Genomic DNA, 18,776 nt, shown 5'->3' on the forward strand with positions numbered 1-18,776 from the left:
ATGTTTTTACTATTAGACTCGTTTTTAGATAAGTAAACTCATCAAACTAAAGGGATGCGCAAAATATATGGTTTAGTGGATTATGATATCGATAAAATAAACTAAACTTCACTGGAAAAGACCCAAACTAATTAAACAACTCATGATTTCAATTAACCAAACTTAATTTAAAAAGCCGGTTTGAAGTTTTTTGAACTCTCATTCCAGTAGCTAAAATCATAAAACTTTGAAATGAATCACATTAATGATTCAATTCAGCATATGCTCATCAACACTTCTAAACTTCTATGCAATAGCTTATAAATCAAAAGCATTTTTAATTATTTTTAATCCTAAATATTTTAATAAATTATTTTTAATCCAAATGATTTGTCTCTTCAACCCAATCACTTCTTTATTATAGACCACATACATCACTTAATAAATGAATCTAAAATACAAAATTTTGCTTATAATAGTGACCGAAGGGTGTATACTCGTGTGTATCCGTGAAATATCTCATGCACATCCAATAAAATAGTTTCTAAGGAAAAAAATATTTACATTATACTTCTAAGATGTTTCACGGATACATTCCCACTTTTAGAGTTATCTGAGTATCATAGAATAAACACTTCAGAGTAAATAGCTCTGGAATTTCATTGCTGGCTCATCTGTCACAAGTTACTAGCACGTACAAATAAAATCATTGCGGCGTGTCGATCAACTATGTCTTAAGCAAATTATTATAGTACATGTATCTATAACAATCAACGGGGACCCAAACATTGGTCGGACGAAAATATGTAGATCAAATAACTGACCAACCTTGCAGACAATAAAAATTTGAAGCTGTTTGAAATTCATTGCAAATTAACTACACATGTTTACAAACCAGCGCCACAAGCTGGAGCTCAATTGGAATGTATCGAATTTCCGGAAAAAGCATCTTGAATTAATTTTATTCTAAGGCGCTTCTCATATCTTAGAAAAATAAAATAGAAAAAAAAATATCCCATTACTATCAATGGGAATCAAGTATTTTGACCATGTTGTAGTCAAATCAAAACCGAAGTGACTTGATGAAATTAAATTAACCTCAAACTATTGCACTAAGCCCTTCTGCTTGAAAATTTCAAACATGGCAGCTCCAATTTTAGCTGGGGACTCCACAACTGTCACTCCAGCTTCCCTGAGGGTGCTGATTTTGTCTTGAGCAGTACCCTTGCCACCCGACACAATAGCTGCACAAGCAAACCAAGGTTGCACAATTAATATCAAATGAATCTATACATGATCTAGGGAGAGCCAATACAAAAGCTGAAAATGCTTTATTGTTATCACAAAAGGAATATATAGTAAAGCTTATTTAGAATTAGACTTGGTATCTTATTATAACATAAAAACTTGTGCAAGATTTTAGTAGAGCTTAGAAAAAAGTTTATGACATGCCCATAAAACGTTTCACTCTCCAAAGAGCTTATAGAAACAGCATGTATAGAGCAGAGCTTATGCAAAATTTACCCCCATATCATCCTTGATTGTAAAAACAGCTCATAAACTCCTATAAGACAACTGCTAATTGGAAAAGGACATAATTAAGGTGTTCATTCAAACACCCATAAACATGATCAAATATATATGCAATCTTCCCATGCTAAAATTCAAGATCAATACTGTATCATATGTCAAGCAACACAATCAAGTGATATTTTCTATGACAGGTCATCATTTCCAAAACTTTAGAAAATGAAAATTTACCTCCAGCGTGTCCCATACGACGGCCAGGGGGAGCAGTTAATCCAGCAATAAATGCAACAACAGGCTTCTCAGTCCCACTTTCCTGAATAGTGAATCATAATATATTAATATCAATTAAAACTCTAGAAATAGTCTTTTGAAAAGACAATATGATACCATGAGCATGTGTTTGTTCTCTGCTTTCGTATAGAACATAAAATATCCAGCACAAATAAATATCACATTCACAAGATAATAACCCCTAATGAGAACTTAAATTTAAATTCTCATCCACCAAAAGAAGATTAACATCTAAATATCACATTCACATTAAACAGATCTTTTGCATGTTCATAGCCCACTACAATCAAACCCAGAACTAAAGTTGGGACCTTTAACAGGCACACTTACAATGGATCACAGTTAATGAGCATTATGGAGAACATATGTGAGAACAAGATCAAATGATCTAATGTAAAAAAAAACTTATATCCAATTTCTCTGTTTGATGAAAAGCTTTATATCCAATTTTTATTTAAGTACCTCCCATGTAAGACAACTTCAGGGATATCCCTTCCCCACAAGACAAACTTAATCAAATTTTTATATACTGATAATCAAGTAAAAGACAGAAATTTATGCACAGCTAACAATTAAGAGGGACCTTAATTAGAGCAGCAGCATCCTCTTCTGCAGTTCCTCCTATCTCTCCTATAAGAATGATACCTGAATTACAAAAACAAACAGTAATGATTAACGACCATCCCATTAATCCAACAGGAATAATTCATTAGGAAAATAAAGTAAGAAACTATGGACAGAAATCAACATTGTTTCATTGACTAATATAATAATATAGGTAAGGTGACACAATAAAATGCATCAAAGACGTACCTTCTGTTTGAGGATCTGCTAGGAACTTTGTAAGACAGTCAACAAAGTTTGTTCCATTGAAGGGATCTCCTCCAATACCCACACATGTGGATTGTCCAAGGCCAACAGCAGTTGTTTGGTAAACCTGAATAGTTATAAACAAATACATGGCTTATCCATGGGTAACCATCGTACGGTATGCATCAAAAGAACTTCAAATTTCAAATGGTATTAACTCCCAAGATAAGCCTGGTACTCAATAAAAGACAACAATAAGTTTTTTACTTTTCGAAAGATGCAAATAAATTTGAATAGATGAATGAAAGTTGAGGTTTTCTTTTTAAAGCATAAAACTATAAATTGATCGAGGGAAAGAAAAACAAGTTGGTAATTATGTTTGAACTCTGCTGTGGAGGAGAAACCACACAGATGATAATATGACAAGTGCACAAGATTCACAGGGATGTGTGGTCACAAATTCATGTAAGAAAAGTGGCTTAACGCAGATAGAACTAACTCCAGTGCAATGCAATATGAATGTGGCAATATTTTCCTTGATATATCATCAAGGCATCATCACCAATGAGAAGAGGCAATCTCATTCTAATGTTATCAATGGTGGATGGCTTAATATGACAAAATGCAATTGCAACCTATCGTACTGCCATGGTAGGCGTTCCTTCACAAGTTGCCTATGAAATTTGGCAAATAATCCCAACACAACATGGCCAACATTTAACAAAACTGTCTGGCTACTATTAAAAACTTCAGTAGTCTTCCTAACATGAAAAACAAGGACTCACCGCTTCATATGTCAAAGTTCCGGAACGAGAAACAATTCCTATGCGTCCAGGTTTATGAATGTAACCTGGCATGATACCGATTTTACATTCCCCAGGCTTGATGATACCAGGACAGTTTGGTCCTATCAATCGAGTTTTGGACTGTCTGTTGAGTGCTGCTTTAACTCGTACCTGACACAAAAAAACTTAAACTTCAGCCACTACATTGATATTAGAAGCAGAGGGCCAAAAATAAATTAGACAATCCATGCCGCAACTGGCTAGAGTTACATACATGACATACCCAAACTCATTTACAAGGCACTATGAAACAAACAAGACATTAGACATTGGTCAATTTTATCAAAAGCCATACATAAATTAAAGGTTCACACATGACCAATCTAATCCCAGTCTTCCACGAATAGACAAACAAACATCAGACCATAAAATATGGAACCAAAAAAACAGGTGTTTAAGAGCTATTCATTGAAATTTGAAAGTAAACAAATTTTGCACAGACACATTATAATTCAATATTTGTCACATAAGATTTCATGTTAAACTTTGCGAACACCTTGGAAGTAAAATATGATTGAATGTTTTAGATTGTCACTACACCATAATTAAACTAAAAAATAAAATAAGAAAACAGAAAACCTTCAATCCCATTGCACGTTTCACAAAAAAGTTCGCAACTGAGACACAAATTTGTCTTTCCCATACAACCCCCACCCACACCATTCAAGTGAAACTGAACGCTTTAGCCCACCCTATCTTGCAATTGCAACGTTACTATCACCATAAAATTTATGTAGCACCTACACTCCATTGAGTCTATATCTCCAAATGGAAGTGTCTATTAAATGAAGAGGATATTAACCCTGATCCGTCACCCTAACACTTTCTTTCAATAGATCAAACAATACATATTAACATATAATAACAACAGATTTATAATAATTGTCACATATGGTTACGTTCAATCACTTCCAATTTCTCAAATTATTGTAGATGTCTACGTGTAAGTGTTGGTACCAGTGCTACATAGCACAAAATCCACTGTAGTCACCCCAACCCTATCTTGCACTAGATCAATCAACACATATCAACCAAAGACAATAACAACATAATTATAACACCACCATTACCAACAACAACAAAAACAACCAAGAGAGTAACCATTTCAATTACTTCCATTTTCTTAAATTATTACTGACGTTTACATGTCAGTGTTTCATTGCACAAAATACACTCTAGTAACCCCAACACTTTCTTTCACTAATCAATCAACCCATAATAATTAAAACAACAACAAAACCAAATCACAATTCCAAATAAATAAATAATCTCAAAAGGAGTAATCATAGCTACCATATTGGTATGTGACAGAGACATGATATTGATACTTGTGGTCACATTCAACCACTTCCATTTTCTCAAATTATTATTACTGGTATCTGTGTCGTATATACGTGTTTGTGTCATGTCTGTGCTTCAAAGCTCAAAATGCAACTTAGGTCACCCTAACCCTTTCTTTCACTAGATTAATCGACACACAATAATTGTAACAACAACATCAACAAAAAAAAAAAATCATAATTCAAAATAGATAAATAAATAAAAAAGCTCAAAAAGAGTAATACATGGTTGCATTCAATAACTTTCATTTTCTCAAATTACTACCGGTTTCACATCACAAAATTCATTTTATGAAGCAGGGATACGAACACGGACACCTGACATGACACGGATGCCGACAACGCTAATAATTTGAGAAAATTATGTAATACAGTGTAATTACAAGCGTCGGTCGGACCCGGGACACGCCTAATCCAAGGATTGTCCGTGTTACATAGCTTTCACTAGATCAATCAACACATATTAACCTATAACAACAATAATTACACTAGCAACAAATAAAATAAAATAAAATAAAAAAATCACAAAATCAAATAAATAGAAAACAAAATTCATCTCAAAATAGCTACCATATCATGTTGAGGAATCCCTTCAGTAATACAAACAACAAGATCCAACTCAGCTTCAACCGCTTCCATAATAGCAGCAGCAGCAAAAGGAGGAGGAACATAAATAACAGAAGCATTCGCTTTCGTTTCAGTTTTCGCTTCCGCAACAGAATTGAAAACCGGAAGCCCTAAATGTTCCGTTCCACCTTTCTTCGGAGTAACACCACCAACCATATTCGTTCCATATTCGATCGCTTGTTCGGTGTGAAACGTTCCGTTTTTGCCTGTTATTCCTTGACAGATCACGCGTGTGCTTTTGTCGACGAACACCGCCGGAGAGGGGGTTGATGAGAAGTTGCGGCGGTTGTTGGAGGCGATTGATGAGAACAGTTTTGTTACGCGGTGGAAAGTCATCGTGTGTGAAGGTGAGATTTGAGATCAGAAGTGAAAGTGTGATTTGGGTTTGTTTTTAGGGTGTTTTGATTTTGTGAAAGAAACCCTGTGCCTCCTTTCTGGACTGACTATCTATTTTTTTGGGAGAATATTGAAAATATGTAATAAAACGCACAATTAAATATATTTTTATTTTTATTTTTTTGGTCTAGAATCAATATATAAACTAATTTTTGGTATTGCTTAAAAGAAAATCCCGTCAACTTATTTTTATAATTTAAATTTTTTGCATAGAGAATAAAATGTCACCTAGTTGATATATATTTGTACCAAAATATTCTCATATTTTATTATTAACTTTTTCAATGAAAGTCTAAATACGTCGCTACAAATACATTCCTACATTCTATAAAAAAAAATAAAAAATAATGCATTCCTACATATGTTTTTATATTAGTAACAAGATAAAATTAATGAATTGGTTTTTGAAGGATAAATTAATGATTTTAGTACTTTGTAGCATGCAACTAAAAAACTGGTGAAAATTTTGTAGACTATAACGGACTGGAGAGTCAATGTGGTGTTGGTAAGTGAAAGTAACTCGCCCTATGATCAATTTTCCGTAGAGTCACAGACTCACAGTTTGAATCCTAGTGTAGTCACCAACATTGAAAAGACTAAAAATCAAAGGATAAAATCATGTTCAAACAATCAAAGCAGAGATTATTTCCATAATGAATCAAAAGGGTAAGAAATGTGAGATACATGTGAGGATCGCAAACACGATGAGAGAGCAGGTCCTTAACGCAACACAGTTCGAAATAGACACCAAATTTTCTGACACCTCAGTATTGGCGCTAGCTTGGTGTTAAATAAGAAAAAGACACGATTGTGGACGCTCTTAGTGCACAATGGACTCTTAACTAAATAAATAAATAAAAACGAAAGTGGGAATACTATTGACATTGAAGAAAGAGACTTGCTCAAATTCCTTTTGTTCACTTTTCACACTACAAAGAAAGAATTGCTAATCACATAATTTTCTGGTGAACATCTACAATTATGTCAATCAATCAGTTTTTTACAGGAAATAATCAGAAAGAAGAGTGTTATCATCTGCCTATACGTAGAATGCTATGAATTTAAGGTTCCCACTTCCCAGAAAATAAATTTAGGAAAGGAACCAAGTTAGCCTCAACTTCAGTTATCCTGGACCTGGTGTGTGTGTATATATCATCGCGTTTGAATATCAGCTTCACAGAACTTCCATGATCCATCATCTTGCCTCTTCACAACATACTTAACTTTGTAAGTGCTGCAATTAATCATTAAAAAAATGGTTAATAAAAACAGTAAAATGCATAAATGATATTATTAGTGTATTAACAATAGACTACTGTTCAGTTGTTAGTTAAGCAAGAGAAGCTTGTCTTACCTATAGTAGTTTGGGTTCTTTTGCTGAGAACTGTCAACAAGTTCAGCTGCTTCCTCTAAAAGGGCTTCTATCTCTGCTATGTCTGATCCATTTCCATCTGATAGTATGTCGGCTCTAAGGACAGACAGTTTTAGCAAAAGAAATCTCCAGTGACAAGATTTTTCTATTGCAGCATCTGCCAAAGCTTGCCACTGTCAAAGATAACATAAAAACCAATAAGTTTTCTCCATGTGATGCATAGTCAACATGAACATGAAAATTCTCAAGAATTAAGTCATATCAGCAATCAATAACTATTGACAATTCTTATTTCCAAATGTTACTTTGTGTGGGAGTCTTATTATTCAAACCCTCCAATAAGATTGAACACGCTATTGAGTTGTCTGTCTATCCACAAGTTTATTAGCTACAGTGTAGGAGTCAAATTTCTCTAATAAGCCATCTATAATACCAACAACATTAATTTTCTAAAAATATGATCATTCATATTAAAGTTTTTTGTGGTGATTAATTTAAATTGAAGACATTTTTTTGGAAGCAAATAACAATCAAACTGCCAATGAAATGGACCTGCATATAGCTGGTTTGTTATGATTTTCCTTTCATAAACCAACAAATTTTAAGTATTTCAAAGCCCCAGATAATCATGTATGTTATAATACTCATCATAAACAAACAAGAAACCATATGATAGCGTATAACTTGCTCACTTAATAGTTAAATAGTCTATAGATTGATGAATTTGTTATGTTACTCATCATAAACAAACAAGAAACCATATGATAGCGTATAACTTTCTCATTTAATAGTTAAATAGTCTATAGATTGATGAACTGAATGATCGAACAATAGACGGTTGAAAATTGAAATGATAGTTGATTATAAAAAAAGTGGTTAAAGAAGACTGCAGCATCAGCATGCATTACCTGAGCAAGCATAGATTCGTCAAGGACATCAGTTAGGCCATTTACTTCATGGCTAGGCCCCAAAGCTTCAGCTTTGATTGTTTGCCATTCCCTAATAAGGGTTTCCGCTTCTTCCACAGGCATCAGCCTCCTATACACATTAATAGGGGAGGATGATGAGGTAAGAGTGCTGTGTAAACCACTTCGGCTTTCAGCATCTGGCCGGCGCAAAAACTGCATCTTAACCATTGAAATAAGTCCCTTCAGTTTGTTGCCAACAGAACTTCGCCTAATATAGGTAGGGCCTACAGTGTAGTTAGCAGATGAATTTGTAGTCCAAGAAGTAGAAGTGTGGGCTTTTTTGAAAGCCAAGTTAGAACCATTCTTGCCCAGGTTCATTCCCAACAACTTCATACAAGCAAATGCAATACAACCCAATATGGTAATGTGTGTTATTCTTTCAAATACTTGAGCACGAGTGAAGTGATTATTCCAAATTCCATTGTGATGAGTGCTAAGGTTCCTTTTCACTTTAACAGTTTGCTCACTTTGATTGACTCCGTTTTCATTTTTGCCAGATAGCAGTGAACCCTGCAAATCAGTAGGAGTCAGCTGCTTGACAGCAAACCCCAAATTTGAGGAAGAACTCATATATGAGCGAGGTTCCTCAAAATCTTTTCGTTCTACAGAACCAGATGAGGATAGAGGCCTATGACATATAGTAGGAAACATTTGTGGAGATCCTTTAGAATTCTTGCTTCCAGAAAATTTCTTTTGAGCATTAAAGAAATTGGCCTGCAGAGATGAACATCTGTAAGTAACATGTCAGAATCAAAGCAACAAATTAGTTTCGTTCACTATAGTTGATCTTACCAAAGCTGGAGAACAACCTTTAGTATCTGGATATAAATCAAGCGCAGAATCCTTCAGCCACAGTTCCTGCCAATTCAGCAAAAAACTCAAAATTATATCATAGAACCTTAAAATAAAGGATAAAAAGAAGTTCTTGAGCCATCGAATTTTAGCTGTTATCTCATGTAAGAATATAATATACACTGAAGAAATATTTCCAGAAGCTAAATAAAAGCTGAGGTATTTTCTCTCAACAAAATCTCATTTTCAATTGAAAAACTAAAAAGAAATGAATCTTAGCATACGGCGTTTAGGTTAGACTTCACTGTCTTTACATAAGCATAAAACTATTCCAAAACACACTAATTTTGAAATCCATGCCTCGATTAATAGCACACAATGAGAACATAGGGCGCTAGGGTCCTCAAGAGAGTCAAGACTAAAAAATGGGAGGAAATGGCATCACTAAGGTCAGTCAAGAAATTTGTGTAATAAAGGCACCTAAGCATTTTCAACCCACGTCCTGAAGGAAAACAAAAATAAGAAACTGAATGAACATGATGACAAGAGAAATACCAATGATGGGTTTACAGCTGAAGAATCCATTATTGCCTTCCCCAAGACTGAATTACGTTTTGGATTTGAGTTCAGCTCAAGCTGCTTGAGCTTTTCAACTGCCTCTTCCTCTGTGCCCTAGATTGAAGATAACATTAATGAAGCACGATGTTGTAGAATCTCGCAGAAAATTGGAAAGTTGGAAAGAAAGAAAAAATATTGCTGCAGGAAACCAAGATTCAAATACAAAATGTCTAAATACTTCATAACAGCAGCTCCAATAATTAAGGTTAAGACGATAAAAACATACCAGTCCAAGAAGGAATAGGCAAAAAGCTTCTTCAAATTTTAGATCAATGCCCTCTGAAGCTATCAAACATTCGCATATGCTTTTTGCTTTGTTAATCTGCATATAATTTATAAAAAGACTTGGTATCAGGATGAAATTAAGAATGTCACTGTTTGAGTACGTAAGCCCAAAAAGAGTACTTATGATACAAGGAGTATAGAAGGGATATTAAAATGCTTATAAGCTTTGAAGGAAGGTATTATTGAAGAAGGTTATTACCAACTCTTTTTGCTTGCTGGAAAATCCAAGTGCCATATGAGCTGTAAAAACTCTATAGAAACAATTTGAATCAATTACTATCCTTAGATTCTGTGATTCAATTGTCTTCTTATTCTTTCGCATCACAGCTAAGCTATCCCAAGGAAGAAGATCAACTATCTCATTAGCCAGTAAATTGTGAAATGCTTGGCTTAGAAAAGAAGGCCAGTCCTGTACTTGGCATGAAGCTTCAACATCAAGACCCTGTCTAAGCAATTCGCGTAAAGCTGCAATTGCTCCTCGTCTTCGTTCAACATTTTCAGGGGTATTTGGCACACTCAATAGCTCCAAGGTGCAGGCGGGGGCCAGCTCTTCAAGAGATTCTTCAATCTATACACCATTAAAAGCATTCTCAGGGTTGTTCCATGCATAATATACCGACATGGAATGTGATAATACACAAGATGGATGAGGCTAAAGTCTTTTAAATTGAATGTGGTTTCCAACCATAATTGCACAATGGTAAATTCTCCAGCCAAAAAGATGATATAAAATATGAAAATGACATGAACATAGAATTGATAGAAATACGAGATAAGTATACGGTGTTCCATGATAAGGTTGGATATTCAGGAAGCTGATTTAAATTATCTGTTATCGGAGCTTTTTAAATTATAGAAGCAATAAATCTAATATTGAAATAGAAATGATCATCTTCACTAAATAAGTACACCACATTATTCCTAGACTTCATGGAAATTCCCAATGTTCTTGAATTAGAAACAAAAACTAGGGATTACAACAATTTTACACCTGTTTAATTAATGATTCCTTTTTCTTTGTAGTTGAAATGAGAGGTGGAGTTTACAGGCTTATAGCCTAATCTTTTCCTGGTAAAATACTACATTTGTCCCTAAATACATAAATATTAGACCCTGTTGACTAAATCATGAAGACTAAGAAAGTTGAAAGTAGTATTAAATTAAATTTATTAACAATTGGTATAGTTTTTCCAAGTTTACCCTTTATGAGAGAGGGTGAATTTATCTTTCCCATGACAGTATTTATTGTTTATTAGTTGGTTCTAAAAAAGGTGGAAAATTAATAAGAAGTATTATGCTGATAAAGAAATAATTAATACACTTCAAAATTTGAAGGGGACCCATAAAAAGGGACATGATAATTTCTCAAGAGGAGCCTATGTTTAGGGTCTGAGGTAATATATACTAAGCAAACCAGTCAGTGAATATACACTTAAAAAAAGTTTCACACCTGAGATAAGAGTGTCATTTTTGCAAGAGATGGTTTACTTCTTAGAAGACACTGGGCACGAGCAAGAGCTTCGAAACCTTGAGATACTTTGTTCTTCTCAAAGCCAATTTTCGCAACTGTACACTTCAATAAGACACCTATGATAAGAATAGGGTATATAAACAAGACTGTTTTAAATTCAGATAGTAATTTTCCAACCTCTGTCCATATGTCTTACCTCAGCTAGTGCCATAGAAAGAACTAAATCATCTGCATATGGCTTCGCATCTTGATGCTGAAGACTCGTTCTTCCAATGTCCAGCACAAGCTTTGATTCTCCAATCTGAACAGAAGGAATAGAGAAGTAGAAGTCAAATATTTCCAGAAAACAGGGAGAAATTAATACACGGTCATCGGGAAGAAAAAAAATTTAAAAAGACCAAGTATGTGCCAAGTGTACCTCTTGAAGAAGGCATAGAGCACCGGGCAACCAAGACCAAGGAATACGAAGGGAAGGTTTAGGGGGAATCTTTTCCTTCAGGTTACCAGCATACTCTGGCTCAAAAAGGAGCTTATCCCTAACATCCATCAGAAGATCCTGCAAAGTAATATTAGATGAGAGCAACAAACAACAACAACAACTCAGTTACTTTATCTGCGTCTCTAAAACCAATTTTAGCAAAACATAATTAGTTAGTGGTGACATCTATACCTCGCGAGATGCAACAACGCCCATTGTGTAACCTTCGTCAATTTCTGCATTTTTTAAACTCATAACTGCCTTAACAATTTCATCTTTCTCAGCTCGATCAGGAACGCCAATAAGCTGCAAAATGAACCAAGTGGTCTAGAACAAATCTCAAAACAATAATAAAACACTCATCATAACTAATGAATCGTCTCAAACACCAACTCCTTCATAACATGGAAAACAAAAATGCAAAGGGTGGATATGTTCAAACTTAGTTGATGATATAAAACATATGGAGTTATCCAATCATATTCAACGAGCCAAAATTGCAGAATAAAACTACCCCTAAATCTATGTTTATAGCTTGTAACTTTCTTTGGTCTCTCCTTTACCTCTAATTATAAGACTATGCACGCTCTCCTCATCTACTTCTAATCTACAGGTCTTCGCCGAACACATCTCCATTTTTTCTCTAATAATTTCATTTCTAATCCTATCTTGTCTAATATATCCATTTCTTCCTCCATTGTAACATTCTCATAATCTCATCACTGCAGCAATAAGTTTACTTGTTAGGTATTTTACCATCCAACATCCAATTTCATAAAACATCATCCGTCTTATTATAAATGAATACCAAAGATTTCTTTAAGCTTAGAGTTATTTCTCTATCACATGTCAGTTATCACCTATGTAGCACCAACACTTCAGATCAAAAACATGCACAAATATCTAACATGTGTCAGTGCCTGCGCTGACAATCTCATCATTACAACAATAAGTTTAGTTTCTTGTTAGTTATTTTACCTTCCAACATTCAATTCCATGCAACATCCTTTATCTTATGATAAAATAAAGAGAATTAACATCAAGTTTTATTTTAAAGCTTGAGTCATTTCTCTTTAACATATCAAATATCACTTATGTAGCACCAACACTTCAAATCAAAAACATGTACCGGTATCCAACATGTGTCAGTGTCCAACACTAACACGGGTGTTTAAATACAATCACTTCTATTTTCTTAAACTATTACCAGCGCCTACATGTCTGTGTCTATATATGTGTCATTTCTAACATTTCAAATTGAAGACGTGTATGAGTATCTAACACGTGTCAATGTCTGACATTGACGCATGTGTTTAGATACAATCACTCCTATTTCCTTAAATTATTATTACTAGTGCCGTGTGTCTGTGTCATGTCTAGGGTCTGTGTCAGTGTTTCACCGGGGCGGTCATCACTCCCAATCATTCCTCCAATTCATCAAACTCACTAAGATCCTATCATTAACATCTAATTACTTCGCAAAAATGGCGATGATAATTACAATGACGAATGAATAATCAAACAAATTAAACACACAAACACGCAATTAAACTAACAAACACCAATTTGCAATCACCTGATAACACGAAACCGGAATTTCGACTGTCGATTTCAACACTTGATTTTCAACAATGCGATTATTATTACTATCACCAAATTTCAACTTCCTCCGTTCAAGAACAACATCACTTTTCCCAGCGTGAGAACAAACACAAAACGCAGAACCACAAAATCTAGAACCAATTTCTCCATGTGAACCTGGAAAAGGAGCTTTCGTGATGCGAGCAACGCTATACAGAGAAGGACCGATCACTGCAGCATTAGCCAGTGCCATGAGCGAACTCTCATTCCCCTTTCTTCAAAACCCTAATTGTTCAGTGAAATTTCAACATTGTTGAATTGGAAATTCGTAACACATTGGTTTGAGTTTAGAAATTGTGAAAAGTGATTTGGAATTTTTGTTATGAAGAAGAAAAGAAGAAGTGAAGAATTGGGGGAGAGAAGTGTGTGTGAAAAACGTTGGGTGAAAAAGAGGGAGATTACGACAAATTAAAACAAGTAGTAATAATTATTGTGGATTTTTTTTTTCTCTTTCGTCTTAATTAAGAGTTAAGATCCTCTCCATTTATTATTCTCTCGATTTCATCCATTCGAAAAGATATAGATAAAAAAAAATTCAAAAAATTAAAAAGTAATTAATGATGGTGGGATCCACTTAAAAGTAGGACCCTGTGTCTATCTCTCTCCAAATTGCATACTCCATTTATTATACCAAATGGAGAGGATTGTCGAATTAAATTAACTTAATACATTGGCACGGGATATCTAAGATCAGTCTCGCTTAAGTTGTGATTTTGTGTTATTATAGATCACTGCTACAACTAGACTAGTGTTATAAGCGGCCCAAAGATAATCGTGCTACTACAAATCATCGTTGTAGTTGGACCATGGCTATAAGGGGTCAAAGAGGATAATGTTACACAATGGTTGAATTAAATGACCATGTAGATTGTGTAATAATGCATTAGCACACACGATATATTATATCTATTGCACTTAAGTGATGATTTTGTGTTACTATGGATCACTATTATAACTGGATCAATGTTATAAGTAACCCAAAGATGATCGCGCTACTACAAACCACCGCTATAATTAGACCATGGATACAAGGGGCCCAAAGTGGATTGCGTTAGACAATGGTCGAATTAAATTAGTCTGTAGATTATGTAATAATGTGTTAGCACACGATATCTCACATCTATCGCACTCAATTAATGATTTTGTGTTATTATCATTGTTATAAATGGGATTTTTATCTTTTCACTTCAAGAATTGTTCCCTCACACCCCAAAAATACCGAAATACCTTCAACGACAGTTAACTGTCGCTCTCTACTAAAATGCCTTTCAACGGCAATTAAATTCGACTAATTCATTGAGCAAACGACATTTAGCTGCCGTTTAGGGTATTTTAGTATTTTCAAGGTGCGAAGGAGCAAAATTTTATGTAAGATGACTAGAATCCTTGTAATTGGAGCAATGATATAAGCGGCCCAAAATAATCACATTTTATAAAGGTTGGATTGGATAAGCTTATACATTGTATAATAATGCATTGGCACACTATAAATGCATATGATCTGCAGAAAAATGAAGGACATGATAGCTCGATTTGTGCAGTGTTTGATTGTTAAACTATTTCAAGGACAAGACAAATTGGGGTCAAGGGTAATGACATGTCATCTTACGTTATTTTCAACATATTTTTCAGTCATTTTATTTAGGTTTTGATCCAATTTAGAGGATATTTATAACAATTGTCTATGGTTTTTGGAACTTTTTGTAACGTTTTCATTTTGAGTCAAGCAATTCTAGTTTCCCCAAAACCAAACAGTTCTTAGGTTTCATGATGTAATTCAATGCAAAATAATGCAAATTGACAAATCAAATCATCTCAAGAGAATTTGGGAAGACAATGGATGATGATTCAAAAAGCATCTGAAGACATTACAAAGAGAATAAATTCTACTTCGAGTCTCAGGACAAGTTACAAGGAAGAAAACACTCAGAAAGACTAAAAAAAACCCAAAAACACGCTGTTGAGTGCTGATGTGACACCCAGGGTGTGCGAAAACTGCACTAGCGTGTGAGGTGCGCCTCTAGGTGAAAAACAACAAAAAAGACACAAGTAAAATACGTTTATGCCCCCAGCGGCAGTTAACAGCCGTTCAAGAATACGCCGGCAATTAACAACCGCTGGAGCCAGCGGCAGTTAACTGCCGCTCTCACTAGTTAGCAGAATCGGTGCAGCCTGCACTGGTTTTTTCCAGGAAATTTGTCTTGTTTTACCTATAATTTCGAACGACAATTCAGGAGGAAATCAAACCGAAACAACAACATCAAGCAATCACAAACATCAATATTTCATAGTTTATCAATTATTCGGTAACATTACACAAAACCGATAATGCGTTAACGTTTCACAATTGTTTGAAATCCATCAAATTTTTCACATTGTGCAACACATTACACGTAATGTACATTAATTACTAATAAATGCGAAACTCAAATATATATATATATATATATATATATATATATATATATATATATATATATATATATATATAGTTAAAGGTTATTACATATCACCCAAAAAATTAATCATTACATTATATATCCAAAAAATACGTCGGCACGTATCGACTAAAAAACAGATTAACACCGACCAAAAAGTGTCATATTTCATCTAACAAAAGCAAATAATCTAAATGTTCCAGAACATCTTCAAATTCTTCATTTTCTTTAACTGGAGTGTCATCAAACATAATTGGATTGTCTTCATTTGTTGGTTCTTTTGGTGGAATCGGTCTCTCTTTGTCCTCAATCTCCATGAGTGCTCGGAAACGATCGTGTTGATCCAAGAATTCATAATCCCATGTTTTTGCCTCATCGCTCCTATGATTTCTCCACTCCGTGGATGATGGAGGTAGTGGACAACCAACGAAAGAAGGACAAAATGATTTGGGATTAAACCAAGGCAAATCATGTTTCCACACATCGGGTCGAAAATAAATGAGCCGTGTCCACTTCGTTGTCACGAAGTTTCCACACATCGGAATTGACGCTTGAAGCCTCAACTTTAACGGAAGCTTCGACCTTAGCGAGAGCTTCAACCTTAATGGAATCGACAACTCTAGGTTTTCGATCACCCGCATTCTCAACCTTATCTATAAATAAACAACATACAATTACTAAACTAATTAATAAACATGTATCTAATATCATATAATAACATAAACAAAAAAAAAACAAAAGGAAAAAAAATTGAAATTTTTTTTTTGGGCAGTAGCACTGCCATTTGACAATTTTGAAAAAATTTCTAAGTTACCAGCGGCAGTTAACAGCCGCTCAAACCCAACGGTGGTTAACTGCCGCTCAAGCTTGTGACAGTACAAAACAAAATAACCAGAAAAATCAATCAAATGTAATGGATTTTAACGTTGTAATACCTGTTATTTGATGCATATTGTGTGTAGAAACGTCATAGCAATCGATCAGCAATGATTTGGAAGCAAGATTTTGACAAAAAAAATTTGATAAGGGGATTTTTTTTTTTGGTATGGTATTGGTGGTGTAAGGTGATGAATGAATAGGAGAGGTAGGGGTTTTCTGGTTTTTGGGGGAAAAACCAACGGCAGTTAACGACTGCTGGGGGCATAAATGTATTTTACTTGTGTCTTTATGAACTTTTCTATGTCAAGAAAACACTTTTCTTTTCTCTTGCAAATTTGAGGAAAAGGCCTAGTTTTTTTAGCCCAAACCCACTTGAAAACCAGCCTAAAAATACAACTTTTTCAAAACATGAAAAATGTATTTAAGACTCTTACGAATATGAGTGTAAAAATGCATGGTCATGCTTAACTAAGTTAATACGAGATATTGAACTTCCTTAAAAAAAATGAGATATTGAATTTATTCTTTACTCAATATATTTCAAAACCAAGAAATATAAATATTGAACTATACATAGATTACACAATCTATATGTTGTTTTTTGTTATAGGCATAAAGGGAAAAGAAGTAATTATATCCATTATAGTTATCACATAAAAGTGTTGTCAGGTCACATGACATTCTTGTCACTTGGATGACACTTATGTGTCGATAATTCCTATTTATTGTATATAATATTAACTTAAATATGTATTATTTAATATGATTACAAATGTTACGAGAACATACAAGGTCTAGCACAAAATACAAATAGATGAGAAAAAAAATTATAAATAAATAAGTCAGCCTTTTTTTTTTTGTCAAAGAGGCTTATTAATAAATTAATAACAAAGATATAATGTTGAAATTGTTTGAAAACACACACACACATATATATATATATAAATGTGTGTGTTATAAAATGGTTTTAAATAAAATTAATGATTTTATTTTGAAATTGTTTCAAAAAGAATGTATTTTGGATTCAAATAAAATTAAAGATATGATTTTGAATTTTTTTTAAAAGAAATATATTTCAAATTTAAATAAAATAAAATACATGATTTTGAAATTGTTTTAAAAAATATATATTTTATTTAAAATATTGAAAAGGTGCACATAAGCGAATTTTTTCAAAAAGTATATGTTTTGGATTCAAATAAAATCAAAGATATTATTTAAAAATTGTTTTAAGAGAAATATATTTTAGATTTAAATAAAATGAAATATACGATTTTAAAATTATTTAAATATGATCTTGAAATTGTTTCAAGAGAAATATATTTTGGATTTAAATAAAATGAAATATACGGTTTTAAAATTATTTAAATATGATCTTGAAATTGTTTCAAGAGAATTATATTTTGGATTTAAATAAAATCAAATATACGGTTTTAAATTATATAAAAATATCTAAGAGATGCACATGAGTGAGTCTATAAATAGAATTCGCAGGGTGTTTAATATCATACCACTTTACAAAAACCATAACTAAAATTATAATCTCTTATATTGTCACACGAAATCCACACAATGGCTCCAACAAATCCCATCAAAAAATTTCTTAAGAAATTTTCATGTCTAGGCAAGAAAACACAAGTTAACAATGATCGTCAATGCCTTGATTCAGATATTTCCCAAGGCTACATTGCTGTGTATGTTGGAGAAAACAGAATCAAATATGTTATTCCAATTTCTTTTCTACATCAACCAGTGTTTCAAAACCTTCTCCGTCAAGCTGAAGAAGAGTTTGGTTTTGATCATGATCGTAAGGGTCTCACTCTTCCTTGCCGCCAAGATGTTTTTGAGTCCATTGTTTCTAGTTTGGATAGATGAAAAATGTTGTAGCTGCTTCGTAACTTTATTTTTTTCTCTCTCTATATATTAATATTCAAATAGATGCAACCTTAAAATGTGTGAGGTTAGTATTTTAGAATAAATTTCCCAAAGAATGAATCTTTGTGGTTTTAGATTGTA

At 33.6% G+C, this 18,776-nt stretch overlaps 3 protein-coding genes across 3 annotated transcripts; 1 reads left to right on the plus strand and 2 right to left on the minus strand.

Moving 5' to 3' along the window:
* Positions 1 to 767: 767 nt before the first annotated feature.
* Positions 768 to 5,877, minus strand: LOC11414653 (succinate--CoA ligase [ADP-forming] subunit alpha, mitochondrial). The gene is made up of 6 exons (XM_003620102.4): positions 5,366 to 5,877; positions 3,396 to 3,566; positions 2,614 to 2,737; positions 2,384 to 2,445; positions 1,741 to 1,822; positions 768 to 1,223 (listed from the first exon to the last, which is right to left on the minus strand). Exons 1-6 carry the CDS (start codon positions 5,756 to 5,758, stop codon positions 1,084 to 1,086), a joined length of 972 nt encoding a protein of 323 aa, XP_003620150.1. The 5' UTR covers positions 5,759 to 5,877; the 3' UTR covers positions 768 to 1,083.
* Positions 5,878 to 6,669: 792 nt separating this feature from the next.
* LOC11414654 (plastid division protein CDP1, chloroplastic) lies at positions 6,670 to 13,841 on the minus strand. The gene is made up of 12 exons (XM_003620103.4): positions 13,379 to 13,841; positions 11,995 to 12,108; positions 11,743 to 11,880; positions 11,521 to 11,625; positions 11,304 to 11,426; positions 10,053 to 10,421; positions 9,795 to 9,890; positions 9,506 to 9,622; positions 8,951 to 9,016; positions 8,099 to 8,872; positions 7,173 to 7,363; positions 6,670 to 7,052 (listed from the first exon to the last, which is right to left on the minus strand). The coding sequence occupies exons 1-12, from the start codon at positions 13,634 to 13,636 to the stop codon at positions 6,971 to 6,973; spliced, it is 2,433 nt and encodes an 810-aa protein (XP_003620151.3). The 5' UTR covers positions 13,637 to 13,841; the 3' UTR covers positions 6,670 to 6,970.
* Positions 13,842 to 18,332: 4,491 nt separating this feature from the next.
* On the plus strand, positions 18,333 to 18,635 carry LOC11420193 (auxin-induced protein 15A). Its single transcript, XM_003620104.2, has one exon. It carries the CDS (start codon positions 18,333 to 18,335, stop codon positions 18,633 to 18,635), a length of 303 nt encoding a protein of 100 aa, XP_003620152.2.
* Positions 18,636 to 18,776: the final 141 nt, after the last annotated feature.

The sequence above is a fragment of the Medicago truncatula genome, chromosome 6 (genome assembly GCF_003473485.1).
Source record: "Medicago truncatula cultivar Jemalong A17 chromosome 6, MtrunA17r5.0-ANR, whole genome shotgun sequence".
Lineage (NCBI taxonomy): Eukaryota > Viridiplantae > Streptophyta > Magnoliopsida > Fabales > Fabaceae > Medicago > Medicago truncatula.